We start from the raw sequence: 13,847 nt of genomic DNA, 5'->3' as shown, positions 1-13,847 counted from the left end.
GTGCGGCTATTAGCCACTTTCACATACAACCACATATACACAAATACACATACAAATGCACTTCAGGTATTTTTATGCGCACAAAACCAAAAACAAATGTAAAAATATGCATTTTTCGCCAACACTTGAAACCGCTTTTAAAAATATTTTTTATAGATTTTCATTTAACAGTAATTTGAATGGCATTTACTGTTTTAATGACGCACTGGTCACCAGGCTTTCACTGATGGGACACAAAGTTTTTAAAGGTTTTTTTTTTTGTTTGATGTAAAAAACTTTACGCAAATTTACGCTTTAAATACTTTTTTTTAATTTTTTACACAAAACGCTCACAACTCATTTGCGAAAACATAATTACAAAAAAATTTAACACCAGCAATTTTTGTTTCATTGCAAAATAACTACTTTAAGGTTAAACATTTCTTTTTCTTTTGCAAAATAACTTTTTTAAGATTTAAAAAAAAAATTAATATTTTTCCATAAAATAATTACTTTAAGATTTTCTTTAAATTCTTAACACTTCTTCTGCGCCACAACTGTCTGACGCCACTCCGCGCGCGCCTTTTGCTAAGGCAGGGCTTCCACTCAAACCGTCGAAGACGCGAGCCACCGTCTCACCAAGCGTGCAAATAAAGTACTTCACCGCTCCGTATGGACACTCGCGTCGCTAACAACAAACAACTACCACTTTCGTCGCCGTTTTGGAAAACACTATTTTAGCGCTTCTGGCATTTGTGCCTCCATTCGTTTTGCTGCTGCGATTTTGCTAYTTTGCCGGCAAGCAAATCTGCTCGCTCAGCAGACGCTCGCATTGAAGCATTAATTTGTGCGCTATGAGTGAGACKGAACGTTGTGGTATGGAAACGAGAGCGCAATTGGAGTGTAAAAATTTCAACACTCAAGAGTCTAACGAAATAATCAGCTGAATGGGGGACTCCAATTGTTGGTGAAAATTTAATTTTTTAATTCACTAATCGATTATAATACTCGATACTTAATATTCGAGATAGTCGAAAAAGTCTTTTCGTATTTTGTCAATAGATGTCGTTGCAGTCGTATATCTCCAGTGCCACATAGTGTTGGAAAAGTGAGATTTTAAGCTTCATTTAACCAAAAAAAAATTAAATTGGGAAGTTGAAAACAGWTACAGCTGTTCAAAGGTGAGTGAATATAATGAAGAAATTCGCTATATTTAAAAATTTTTATATAAAAGCGGGAAGAATGCCACGCAAGCCATCAATGAAATTTGTGAAGTACAACAATGGTTCGCTCACTTCCGTTCTGGAAATTTCGATGTAAAAGATGCACCTTGCTCTGGTCGACCTATCGTTGGAAAAGTCGATGAAATTATGGAAAAGATTTATCAGGACCAGATTACATAAGCAGCCATGACATCGTTAAGGAACTTAACATTCAACATCAAATGGGTTTGAACCATTTAAAACAAACTGGCTCCAAAAGAAGCTCGATGTTTGGGTAAAACGTGAATTTTCTGTGAAAAATTTAATAGACTCAATTAACATCTGCGATTCTTTGCTGAAACGAAGTGAAAAGGAACCATTTCCGAAGCGAATGGTAACAGGAGACGAAAAGTGGATCAAATACGACAATAATATGCGAAAAAGAGCATGGTCCAAGCGGGGTGAAGCTCAATAAATGGTCGCAAAGCCAGGATTGATGACTCGAAAAGTTATGCGGAGTGTTAGGTGGGATTGGAAAGGAATCATTCACTATGAGCTGCTCCAACCTAGTCGAACGATTGATTCTACATTTTACTGCCAACAACTCATGGGATTTCAGCAAGCAATCGAAAAAAATGGCCAGAACTGATCAACAGAAAGGACTTCGTCTTCCATCAGGACGCCGCTAAACAACACACTTCTTTGACTCGGCAAACACTGGGCGAGCTTGGCTGGGAAGTTTTGATGTATCCACTATATGGCCTTGACCTTGCACCATCGGACTACCATTCGTTTCGGTCAATGCAAAACTCTCTYAATGGAGTGAAGTTGGCTTCAAGAAAAGCGTGTGAAAATTACTTGTCGCAGTTTTTCGCTGAGAAACGAGAAAAGTTTTACAATGATGGAATAATSTCTCYAGTAGAAAAATGGCGAAAAAGTGGTCGACCAAAATGGCACATATTTGGTTTATTAAAGTTGATTATAAATTAAAAAAAAAATAARTTGAAGCGTAATTAGAAATACGAAAAGACTTTTTCAACTAGCCAATATTTTATAATGTCAACATTTTTTTTATTGGATTATAATCGCATGCTTTTGAAAGGAACTTCCCGTGATACTAGATAAATGCGCTGGTATGGATCTGAGTGGTTCTATGTTAAAGTTAAGTTATGTGTTATGAGTTAAATTTAAGGCTCATGCTCAGCATTAGCCATTCTCAATGGGAAATCAATTGGTCATCACAACTCATCTATCGATTCTAGTTTTGATAAGCTTGGAAATCAATATATATATCGGTAAATATGAGAGAATCTGAAAAGGTTTTGATCTATAGAAAGATATTATTATTGATTTTATAAGTTTATTATATGCCCAGGTCCCTCAAATGTCACAGTAAAAATATTATAACCTCAAAAYATATCGATTATTTATTTTACACATCACAAACTGAGCAAATGTTCCGTAAACCGAGTAGAAACTGACGGCAAAATCAACTCAAATGGCTACTTCTATTGACATTCGCAACAAACACAGTAGGAATTTTGGCAAAACAGAAGGTAAGAGGCAAATTYCGAAAACAGTTATCCGTGTATAAGCATAGAAATCAAAACGAGCTAGTAATGAGAGCACACGTGCTCGACAACAAYGCTGAAAAGAGATTGGAAAAAATGAGACGCAGTTCAAAAAACGATTAATAAAATCGCACTCACGAGACAAAACAATGGAAAAGTATAATCGCATGCAAGCCAAAAAAAACAACAAAAACGTTGGCAACAACAAAAAGCAAAACAGGAAAATGCAGTCCGGTCCTTACGACTTAAGGCACCCAACTTCTTAAGCCACGGCGTAGCCAGCGACTGCAACTGTAACTGCGACTGCGAACGACGACAGGCAATGCGTCAAAGCGTGAACCCCGCTGCCGAAATGCCAAACATGTCACGCCACAGCGTAACCAAATGTGAACAAACCTGTTTAAGGCCAAACGATGTGTCGAARAAAACAATRGACACATTGCTAAGCAGAAAAAGGGCAAGGAGAGAGTATGAAGATGTCAATAACAAAAGCAAGGAACCGCGAGAAGGAAAACACGCAAAAAAAATTAAAGCATTATATTCAAGTGGAAATGGTTGCATTCATCAAAGCGTTTCTGGCGGCAAGGTAAGRCGCAACGCACGARCTAGACCTAKCTGCCAGACCAGCTAACAGACAGGCAGGCAATGAAGTGTAGACAGCGAGCAGTCGTTGCAGCAGGCGCTGATGGGAAAGGTGGTAAAACGGGCGCGGCTGTGCATGCAGCCTTCACCACCAACGGAGCAAACGCGCACAACTTTCGACATTTCAACTTCGGTATAACGACAGTGTCTAGACCAAGAAGTAGCGAACTTTTATTTTCCTTGAATTTTTTTAGGAGAAGGGAACTTTCTTCGTTGCAACGGAGAAATGGTGTTAGGGGTGAGTGGTGGAGCAGTTTTRTTGCAGGTATATATTTTTATGCGCCATAAAAGCGAGAAAGTATTMAATTTTTTGAAGAATTTGATTTGAGAGTTAAAGCTGAAAAATAAAACCAGTTTTGTCGTGATTTTTGGCCACAACTTAGTTAAAAATTTGTTAGAAATTTTATTAAAAATATGTAAAAAAAAATAGAGAAGAGAGAGAAATAACTAAAAATCAAAAGCTAGTTTTTCAACTAACTAACTCCATCAGTTCCTCTTTAGAAAAAAATCTCAAAAACTTTTCTTTCAAAATCAACATTTAATCCTTTTCATTAACCAGTAATGCATTGCACGGCCGTGTCCTTGCCCCTGCACATTCTTTATTCATTAAACTTAACAATCACAAAAATCACAAAAAAAACAAATCACTACTTTGGGGGTTGTTATTGACGCCACTTAAAAAGCCGGTAAATCATATGATGCACACTCAGTTAGTGTTGCAAAAAATGACGTAGCGAGAGCGGCAATTGGGCGCGTGAKCGAAATAGCGATGCAGGAGACAACGAGCGTGTTTTCAACATAAGCGCATGCTTGCGAAAACTCTGAGCATTGAGTGAGTACGGAGAGAAAAAGTACAGACTTTAGAAAGCACTCAATACCAGTTGCGGCAGTGTGAGAACTACCGTAGGTATTTTGTATATGGAAAGTGAGTGAGTGGCTTTTGGAAAGAACAAATGCTGCCAGATTGTTTCGTATGTTACATAAATTACTGTATTTTAATTTTATGTTTGGTTTACAAAAACAAATAAAAAAAAAAATTAAAAATAAATATTAAAAATTTAAAAATATAAAAAAAATATTAAACATGAAAAACATATAAAAAAAAACAAATAAATTATATTAATATTAATAAAATATTTATAAAATCACATAGCAAAAAAATAGCTTTTTGGAAAAAGTTTTTGGTACCACGCAATGAACAAATGTAGTATACATGCCTCTTTCTGGACGACCTTCAACCTATTCAACTGATTAATAAATTAGATTGTCAAAAAAGTCTTGCGGTATTTTCGCTAGTTGGCGTTGAGAGCGCGTAGTTCTAGTCTTATTCGTCGCATCGGGTCATGCTATACCTTTCTGGAAAGCCCATTTGACGCAGTAACACGTGTTTGATTGATTGTCTTTCTTTTCAGTCGTTCCTGAGTTATAGCGTCGCAACCATGGAGCAAAATAAAGAGAAAATACGGCATATTTTACAGTACATACTACTACGATAAAGGCAAAAATGCATCTCAAGCCGCCAATAAAATTTGTGCAGTTTATGGACCCGATACAGTTTCCATTTCCACCGTTCTGGTGTAGAGGTGGTCGAAGATGCGCCACGCTCCGGAAGGCCTGTCGTCGAAAATTGCAATAAAATCGCTGAATTGGTCGAAAGAGACCGGTATAGTAGCAGCCGTAGCATCGGTCAAGAGCTGGGCATGAGTTTTATTTTTTTTTATGAACAATTGAAAATTCAATAAAAAAAATACCCCAAGACTTTTTTAACAACCTTATATTAAAAAAGTGAAGGATATGGTCAGGCCAGTGTTAAAGAGGACAACAGAGCTCGACAATCTCTCGCGATTCCGTTCGAATCACTTGGTGAATATTTTGGGTATGAATCGCGTTTTTGCTCGACTCGTTCCATTAAAACTGAATTTTTTCGAAAAGASTACGATTGTGACCGAATTKAAAAACAAAAACGCAATGAATACCATCGATCAACCATCGTATTCACCAGATTTGGCTCCATGTGATTTTTTCTTATTCCCCAAACTGATCGAAGAAATGAAACAAAATTAATTGAAAAAGCTGAAGACCATCCCCAAAAATTGCTTATGAAAAATGTTTCGAGGACTGGAAAAAACGTTGTCTTATATGTATTACTTCTGGTAGGGGACTACTTTGAAGGCGACAAAATAAATATTGATGAATAATTGACTATTTTGCTTTTTATTTACAAATTCCTGGTACTTTTTTCAGAAAGTATACTTGATTTCTAAGCATAATTCCTACTCATTAATACTAACCCTACATCAATTAATGTATATCACTTTTTTTTTGCAAATTTATGATCTATTCATTCGGGAAAACACTAAATTTAAATTATATTGAGCTGAATATATTATATATAGGAAATTCGAAAAAAAAATTCATTAACATACAGTATTTATAAAAAGAAATATATTTATTTTAAACTTACCACTTGAAAAATCCGGATCAAAGTCTTCCTCATGACGTGCGCGTTTCTCCGCTAAAAAAAAAAAAAAATTAATAAAAATATGGATATATAAAAATTTATTAGAAATTAATGTTTTTTCGAAGGTTTTATAATATTCTTAAACACATCTAACAACTAATTTTTTAATCGCCTTTGAAGAAAACTGATTAGTAAAGTGGGTTGCTGTACTATACCCTAAATGTAGGCAATGTTTTATTTGTGATTTCGTGAGGACATCTTGTCAAATAAAAAAGTTTTGCATAGAAGAACTTGCCTTTTATAGTTCAGTTCGAAGAATATAATGTCGTTTCTAGTCAAATATAATAATTTAAATAAACTCGTACAATAGTCCAATCATTTAAGCTTAAATTAGATAAGGGATCTCGGAATTCGAGATACCCAGCTGTAAGTCTGTAAATATTGTATATTGAACTTACTATAATGACTGGACTACAACTATAGCATATAATACATAAAAATCAGCACGAAGTTATAATAGGTGGTTTGTTGGCTTTAGAACACCAGGTAGGTAGGTAGGTAGAATAACTGTCCGCCACGCACCTAGGCCTTAAGCAGGCGCATTGTGATGCCACCAGACTAATATTCCCTCAATTGATTGCCTCTTCTTTAATCCGTGCTTCTGATGAAGTTCATCAGCACAAAAAATTTTAATTTTGCAACCTGTGAAACCTCGTCCAGAAACCCTYGACCGATAGTTGGGATTCCTTTCGTAATCAAAGCTTTGCATTCKTATAAAAGATATTTCACAGTCTCTTCTTGCTGTTAGCATACTTGTATAGCAAGTCAGGGATTGGCTCGACCGAGACTCAGCTAATTTTATATCATGTTCGTCGATTAAATATCTACAAGTGGCCAGTGACAGGTAAATTCCTACGTTTTCCGAGTCTAATTGCACTTGGTACTTGATTTGGCTAGTTCATCTACCTTACAGGTTTATATTCTTAGAGATTATTTCACTATATTTGACGAAACACTAGGAGACCGGAGTGATTTCAAAGCCGTTTGGCTATCTGCATACATAAATATACTCCTTGTTATGAGCACACTCCTTGTCAGAACAACAAAACTTTATTTGACTACTATGATCTCCGCCTGGAAGACATTGCAGTGGTCTAGTAAACGAAAGACGTTTACATCAACGCCCACTCGATTAACTAGTTTGGTCACATTCGTATATATTGTCTGGAAGGGAAGGCAATATTGGAGACCGGCGTTCCTGTCTACAGCGCCCCTTTCCCACTCTTCTCTGGTATGGTAAAAACAGGTATCATAGAATTACCCTCACTCTACGAACTTACTTCGCTTACGGCACAAGTCTGTTGACAGCAAGTGTAATATGACGTTKAGTGATTGACTGGGCGTTGTTCTAAGAGCTCGACAGATGCATATACTAGCTGCTCTTTGTATGCTTCCCAAASGCCGTAGCGCGTATTTATTTTCCATTATCGGCCACCATGTCAATATAACGTATGTCATATTCGGCCTCTGGATACCCTCAGGAAATTACCTATTAGAGAAATCTGCACATCGTCAGCGTAGATCATGTACTCCTTTCTTTTCTAGATGTAACAGCAATTTGTTCATGGTTAAGATCCAGAGAAGTAGAGATAACACGGCTCCTTGAGATGTATAGTACCTATTTGGACATATCTGCACATCGTCGAAACTCCCAGTGTTGAAACTACTRAMCGGGCAGAATTCGGCTGAGTKGACAGTCCTTGGCCGGATAAAAATCGTGGTCCGTTTCGGTTAAGTAGACCCGACTGTCGTRGAAACGATGTCGAAGTCTTTAAGGCCGCTTAGCCCCAGACGTTGTGCTTATTTATAAGTTCGAACACAGGAGTTTTTTTTTCTATGGTGCGATCTTTGATCAGCCATCTAACCTAACCTAGCCCCAGGCTGGATGTTATTACAACTGCCTTCTATGTCTAAGAAGGTAACTAGGATGTATTTTTAACCCCTAGCGACTGTTCAATCTCTGAGACCGCTGGTTTCACAGGTTGCTGTTCCTGCGAATTTATGTTTGAAATACGCATGGCGAAACAGCCACTTTTCCTGGATTTCTTTTGTATCTTATGTGTATTTCTGTTACTCTTTCCAACGTTTTTTAGAGGAACGAGTAGACACTAAGTGGACTGAAGTCTTTGGACTTGTATGTAAACATTTGCTCGTCTKTGATACCAAAGATCAAAGTACCTTACTCCAAAACGAAGGCATATAATTCAATTGCAGCGCTTAGAAYACTAACACAAGTTCGAAACTTCGAAAATTTTACTAATCACTCACTAATACAAGTTCGAAATTTCGAAAATTTGCCTAACTCACATGAAATAAAATCACTCGAGGTCCGTGGACGTATTTTCCCCATAAATTTGCTGATTTTGTTATCGTTGTGTGGCTCTTTTCGTTTCGACTGCGGCAACGGGCCTGGGCAATTCTCATCTAACACTTTCGAACAAGGACGGTGAATATTTAATTTACAGTCTGAAAAAGAACATAAATAGTCAGTAAAGGAGCAGGAGCAAATTGGCAGCACGGAGACGTACCTGTACAATGGTAACCTTGCGGACTCACACCCCAGATAATTGTCTGACAATGATTACAGTGGGTCACTTCGTAGTATTGACGTAATACCAATGGATGACCACGAACAATCATCTAAAAAGTAAAAAATTTTAATATTATTTGAATYTTTTCAGTTTGAAATTCTCAAATCCTATATAACGACTTACTTTACGATTTTTGCCCATYAAACGCGACTTAAAACTTTTCTCACGACTCACAAAGTGGTGCACACGATCAACAATACTGTTTGGATGCGAGCGCGTTATGAATATGCGATGTATAACGGTTGATAAGGCCGAGCATAGCGCCAATTTTTTGGGATCCTCCAAAGGTGAGTCTTTTTCGTACTCCTCGCTGTAATGACAAAGCAGACAAATATTATATTAAGACAATATAAAGGTTTATAATGGATGTCAAATGAAGGTTTACTCACATCAACACCTGCAACTTGCGCATCAATGTCTCCTCGAAGATATGCTGTTCGCGTTGCTTGTCGCCACGCGCCTCCGCCAATTGCGCATCAGTCGGTCCATAAATTGTGCCCAAACCTTCGGTGCGCGTCTGCTGGAATTCACGCAATTGCGCACAGATCGTGTCACGTGCACATTTTCTGCTCTTCCAAAAGACCTTACGCAGTATTTCCACTTTATCGAATTCGCTTTGCAGCACGTTGTCCACTTCGCGCGCCAAAGACTCATCCTTGCGATACCAGGAGAGTGGCGCACGTGGCACTAGGAATGTAGAGTGTATCTCATATGCCCACTTGCGCATATCTTTCGCAGTGCCCTCCTTGTACAGACCGGTGATTAGGTAGAAGAGTAACGGTGCCGGCTCCGAATTCGATAGCACATAATTGAGAAAGACAGCCAAGAAGGCGACATTTTCCGGCTCCAACAAACGTTGCAGATGATTGAATGGTCCATTTTCGTCAATGAATGGACCCTCCTGATCGGAAGCATCTTCGTCCTCCATGGAGATGATCTCCTTTTGGGTKATATTAGCTTGTGCGGCTAAAATGCGACTGGAATGTGTAGTGGGRTTGTTGGTGTTGGCRTTTACCGTGAGCGGTGGTGTTGGTGTGGGTGAAGCTGCGGCTGCTAGTGGTGTAAAGTGATGTGATTCGATGAAAATGCCGCCACCGCCGCCACTAACCACACTGTCATTGGCCAACTGCAATTGCTCTTCGGCACCAGACATGGTTAGGTATGGCGGCGGCGGTGTGCCGGGCGGCGTTACTTCGCCATCCTTCTCAACGAGCTCCCACGAACCAGAGGTGGTTTTATTGATGCGATCTGAAAGTTTTAGAAAATAATAATGGTTAAAATAGTTTTGTAATACACTATAAGTAAATACATATATTTGTGTGAGTAAGCGAGGCGGAGAGGTTGTGGATGATTCCGCTCAGAACCGGAGTTATCATTTCTACATTTTTCACTACAAAAAGTCATCTCTCTTACGAAATCAATACCGCACCCTCCATCGATTTCAGAAATAGGAAAAGATTCATTTGAATATATAAACCAATAACTCCAAACTATCGATAATTAATTAACCGAGAACTTTCGACGAGAATGTCGATGTTTTTATGTTGCGATTGTGACCAAAGTATTTGATCGCTTCGGGTCTTGTGATCCTCTAACTAGAAGCCGATGGTTACTGAAATAGATACTCAAAAATCGTGGCTGAAGACTTCGAAGTCGATCGCAAAAACTCTGTGGTCCCCGAAGATAAATACCACAAAAATTTGAATCGTGTAATTTCGTAGATTCTTCTAATCAAACTGAGTTCTATAGCAAACCCAAATCTGAAAAGTAAAAAACTGCGTCGAATCAATAAATTTTCAGTAACGAAAAGAACATTTTGAATTCGTCATGAATCTCTGATTTTCGAAAACMTCTAAAAATCGGTATAGTTCCCGGAGACTTGTAGAACAATAAGTCTAGGACCCTAGAAATTATAATGGTGTCGTTTCAYGGGCATTTCTACTCTTACTGAGTTCTAATTCAAACCTAAATCGAAAAATTAACTAACTGATTTCTCTCTAAAAATTTCGTTGAATACTAAATTAAGAATATCGGAGAGAAAATTGTGAACCCCTCGAATATCACCGGTTTTCGAAAACAGGTTTTCTAAACTAATAGCCAAATATGGTCCCCAGACATCAGTGCAACATTAAGTCTCTGGAACCCACAAAAAATCGTCTCATTTGAGTTTTATTGTAAACACAAATCGGAAAAGTAACCACAATTTCTTCCCCTAAAAACTTCAACGAATCAAAAATTCTATGTGTCGTAAACTCATAAATTGAGTTTTTGAACCACTCATGCATATCTGATTTTTTAAAACAGGATTTTTCAACTGACAGAAAAAAAATTTCATGGAATTTTCTCGCCATCTTGAGATGAATTACAGAGCACAAATTGAAAAATAAACCAACGCCGAATTAAAAATTGTAGGTGTCGGAACAACTTTTTGAACTGCAAACTTTCGAAAATAGAATTTTTCAACTAAMACTTGAATAATCAAACACAAAAAATTCCAAAGAGTAAATCAACAACTTTTTATTCTACAGATCTCAATACTCGCATGTTATACAAAACCTCGATCTAAAGCTATAGAAACTATTTCAAACCACTTTCGAGACACTTGAGTGTACTTTTGTAATGCAACAACTTTGCAAATTCTTAAGTTAGAACTAAATCACGACACCACCGCCTAATTCGCACCAAATCAATGGGAAAACTAAAAGCGAATTGCGGCGGCAAGACAACAAAGTGGAGAAAACACATTTGGAGATTTCAATAAAAGTAAAGTACTCAATGCAATGCATTCAAGTARAATTTTTCACATCATATGGATGTGTAGATATGTATGTGCTGGAGCACTAACAAAAACAATTGGCCGCAAAAGTAAGCATATGGAAAAATATCAACTTTGAATGCGAGCAAATTATGATCTCAAAAACAAAAAGCAAAAAAGAAGAAGCAACATCTGAGACTTGCACATTTGAAAGTGGAAAATGATCAGCCAGCAGCCGATAGAGCAGCTACTAAATGTTGACAACACGTACATATAGTTACAAGTGGTTCTAGCTGCTCAGGTATACGCGTATAAATCGGTATTCATTCATCAGCATGTACAATACATATCGTGTTATACTTTTTGGACCAGACAGAAACGAGTAACTTACATATCGTKCCCTCAAATGCAAAAGAACGTGTCATGAATAAAAAATCGAAAATCGCTGTCATATAATTTCAAATAACCAATATAGTAACCGATATAATAACCGATATAATAACCAATATATAACCATTTTATAAATTATATTTATGAAACTCAACTTTTTTTAATATGAGTGTAGGATAACCAAAATATAACCATTTTATAACCAAAATTCAAATGTTGTTTCAATATGTGTGGTTTTTATTACAACGTTTTTCTTGCGTTTGTAAACTTATGAAAAGTGATTTTACGTTATTTTGCATTTTAGGTGACCATATAATTGTCATAGGGCGCTACAAAAATTATTTGTCGAATCTATTTTTAAAATACCGGATTTTATATCATATATCTTGTCTCACAAATTTCCAGATGCACTCCCCATGCCAAGTTTGAAACTTAGCTAAAAAAAACTTGAGAAAAGAAATAGTTTCAGATATCTTTTCGAGAAATGTTAAGCATCTGCATAAACATTTTTGTTATCTTTCAACTGGTGGAGACTATAGATATTAAGCCGAACTAGCAACAGAAATCGAACGCAAATATTGTAAAGTTCTTCGCAGCAAGCTCAAATTTAGTTTTGCTCCAAAGCTGAAGTAAACATAATTTATTGTCATCTGTTAGGTCCAAGCGATTAACTGTTTCGACACGTTCGAACCATAGATGAATGTTTAAGAGTGAGGATAAGTGAGATACAAGAGTGATCCCAAAAATTATAAGTTCCTCTATATTTGGAATTCAGTACTGAAACGTTATATAGATTATCCTACTAGTTTTGAAATTCCAATCTTAAAATCAGATGGATGTTAGTCCGATCATGACCGTCGTGAAAAGACTTCTAACTATATTAAATGATTTAGCGTAAAACAAGATTTTTCTTAGAGCTGCGCTCATAAGGTAAGTCAGATAGGATGGGAGACATTTTGGCTTACCTTGGTTAACGGGAAGAAATTTTCTATGACAGTGAGTTAATGGATACCGAACAGATATTGAAAAATTATATAGATTATCCTATTAGTTTTAAGCTTCCTTTCCAACTTCAAAATGAGATGAATGTGAGACAATCCCTTATACGACCTTGACTGTTGTGGAAACAGCTTACGACTTGTAGGTTATGATTGCCGAAAGACTTTTGCGTTAGAGCTGAGATTACAATGGAAATATTACAAGTGAGAGACTGTTTGGCTAACTTTGTTGGACCGAACCACCTAATTCTAAACAAGGAAGGCATTTTCTATGCCAGTGAGGTACTCTATGAATCCCGAGTAAACTTTTAAAATAAGTTTTCAAGCAAAAACTAATATAGTTGCATAAGATTTTTTCGAATTTTCATGTTTTAAAAGCTACCGAAAGAAGCATAACCGTTTTGAAAATAGATACCAAAAGCGAATTTAAAAACCCTGGCAATATATGGGGTCGGGTCTGTAATTTATGTGTCCATGGAGTGTCTACGTAGTTACTAAACTATTTGCTTCGCTACGATGACTAGATACTGAATTCAAAACTTTAAACGCAGGTCTAAATGACTGGAAATGAAAAGTTTTGATACTACAAAATAGTTGAKTATGTGAACTTACATTTTTGCAATTTCACTGCTATATTACCTTAGCTTGTTGGCTTGCTATACTGTACATATTCACACACTCATACGGATATATACATTCCCATCGACTCACTATGGCCACTGAAAAGACAAAGTAGCAAAACAGATGGCGCCTCGACTGTATGTCGATTTAGTCGTGCAACTGCCACCCAGACCGAGCAAACTCAGCACTACTTTAGCCAATCCGAATGTGTACGCATCGTGTGGCGATCTTCAGTTTCTTCTCGCATTCTTTTGCTTTTTCATTCAGGTGGCGAGTACTTTGCTTTGGAATGCACAGATAACTGTAGCAAGAACATTTGTGTTTTRTTGCCAAATGGAATGGAAGTAAAGCACGACGTGAAAAATTATAACAATAGCATCAATAACAACAACACATAATGATAATTTAAAAGAAATCGTAATGCATTTTTATCGGCCAAAGCATTGTTGTAGTAAATAGTGGCAGATAGTGAATAATTGACGGAGGAAGACACAAGCGAAAGCAGCGGCATGGTCAAGGGAACATGAAAGTGGTCAACATCTCTAGTGAAAACCTTTTAATGGAACTATCTGAAAGG

General features: G+C 37.1%; 1 protein-coding gene across 1 annotated transcript in view; it reads right to left on the bottom strand.

The window, feature by feature from the left end:
* LOC108974024 overlaps nt 1–13,847 on the bottom strand; it is a gene marked incomplete in the record, with an annotated part of 296,862 nt that overhangs the window by 203,257 nt on the left and 79,758 nt on the right. Inside the window, 5 exon segments of the mRNA XM_018941597.1 lie at nt 5,859–5,909; nt 8,223–8,381; nt 8,444–8,555; nt 8,630–8,816; nt 8,896–9,754. Of these exon segments, the coding sequence (XP_018797142.1) occupies nt 5,859–5,909; nt 8,223–8,381; nt 8,444–8,555; nt 8,630–8,816; nt 8,896–9,754 (1,368 nt within the window).

The sequence above is a fragment of the Bactrocera latifrons genome, unplaced genomic scaffold (genome assembly GCF_001853355.1).
Source record: "Bactrocera latifrons isolate USDA-ARS-PBARC rearing strain unplaced genomic scaffold, ASM185335v1 scaffold_111, whole genome shotgun sequence".
Lineage (NCBI taxonomy): Eukaryota > Metazoa > Arthropoda > Insecta > Diptera > Tephritidae > Bactrocera > Bactrocera latifrons.
This window is presented reverse-complemented; position numbering and strand designations above follow the sequence as displayed.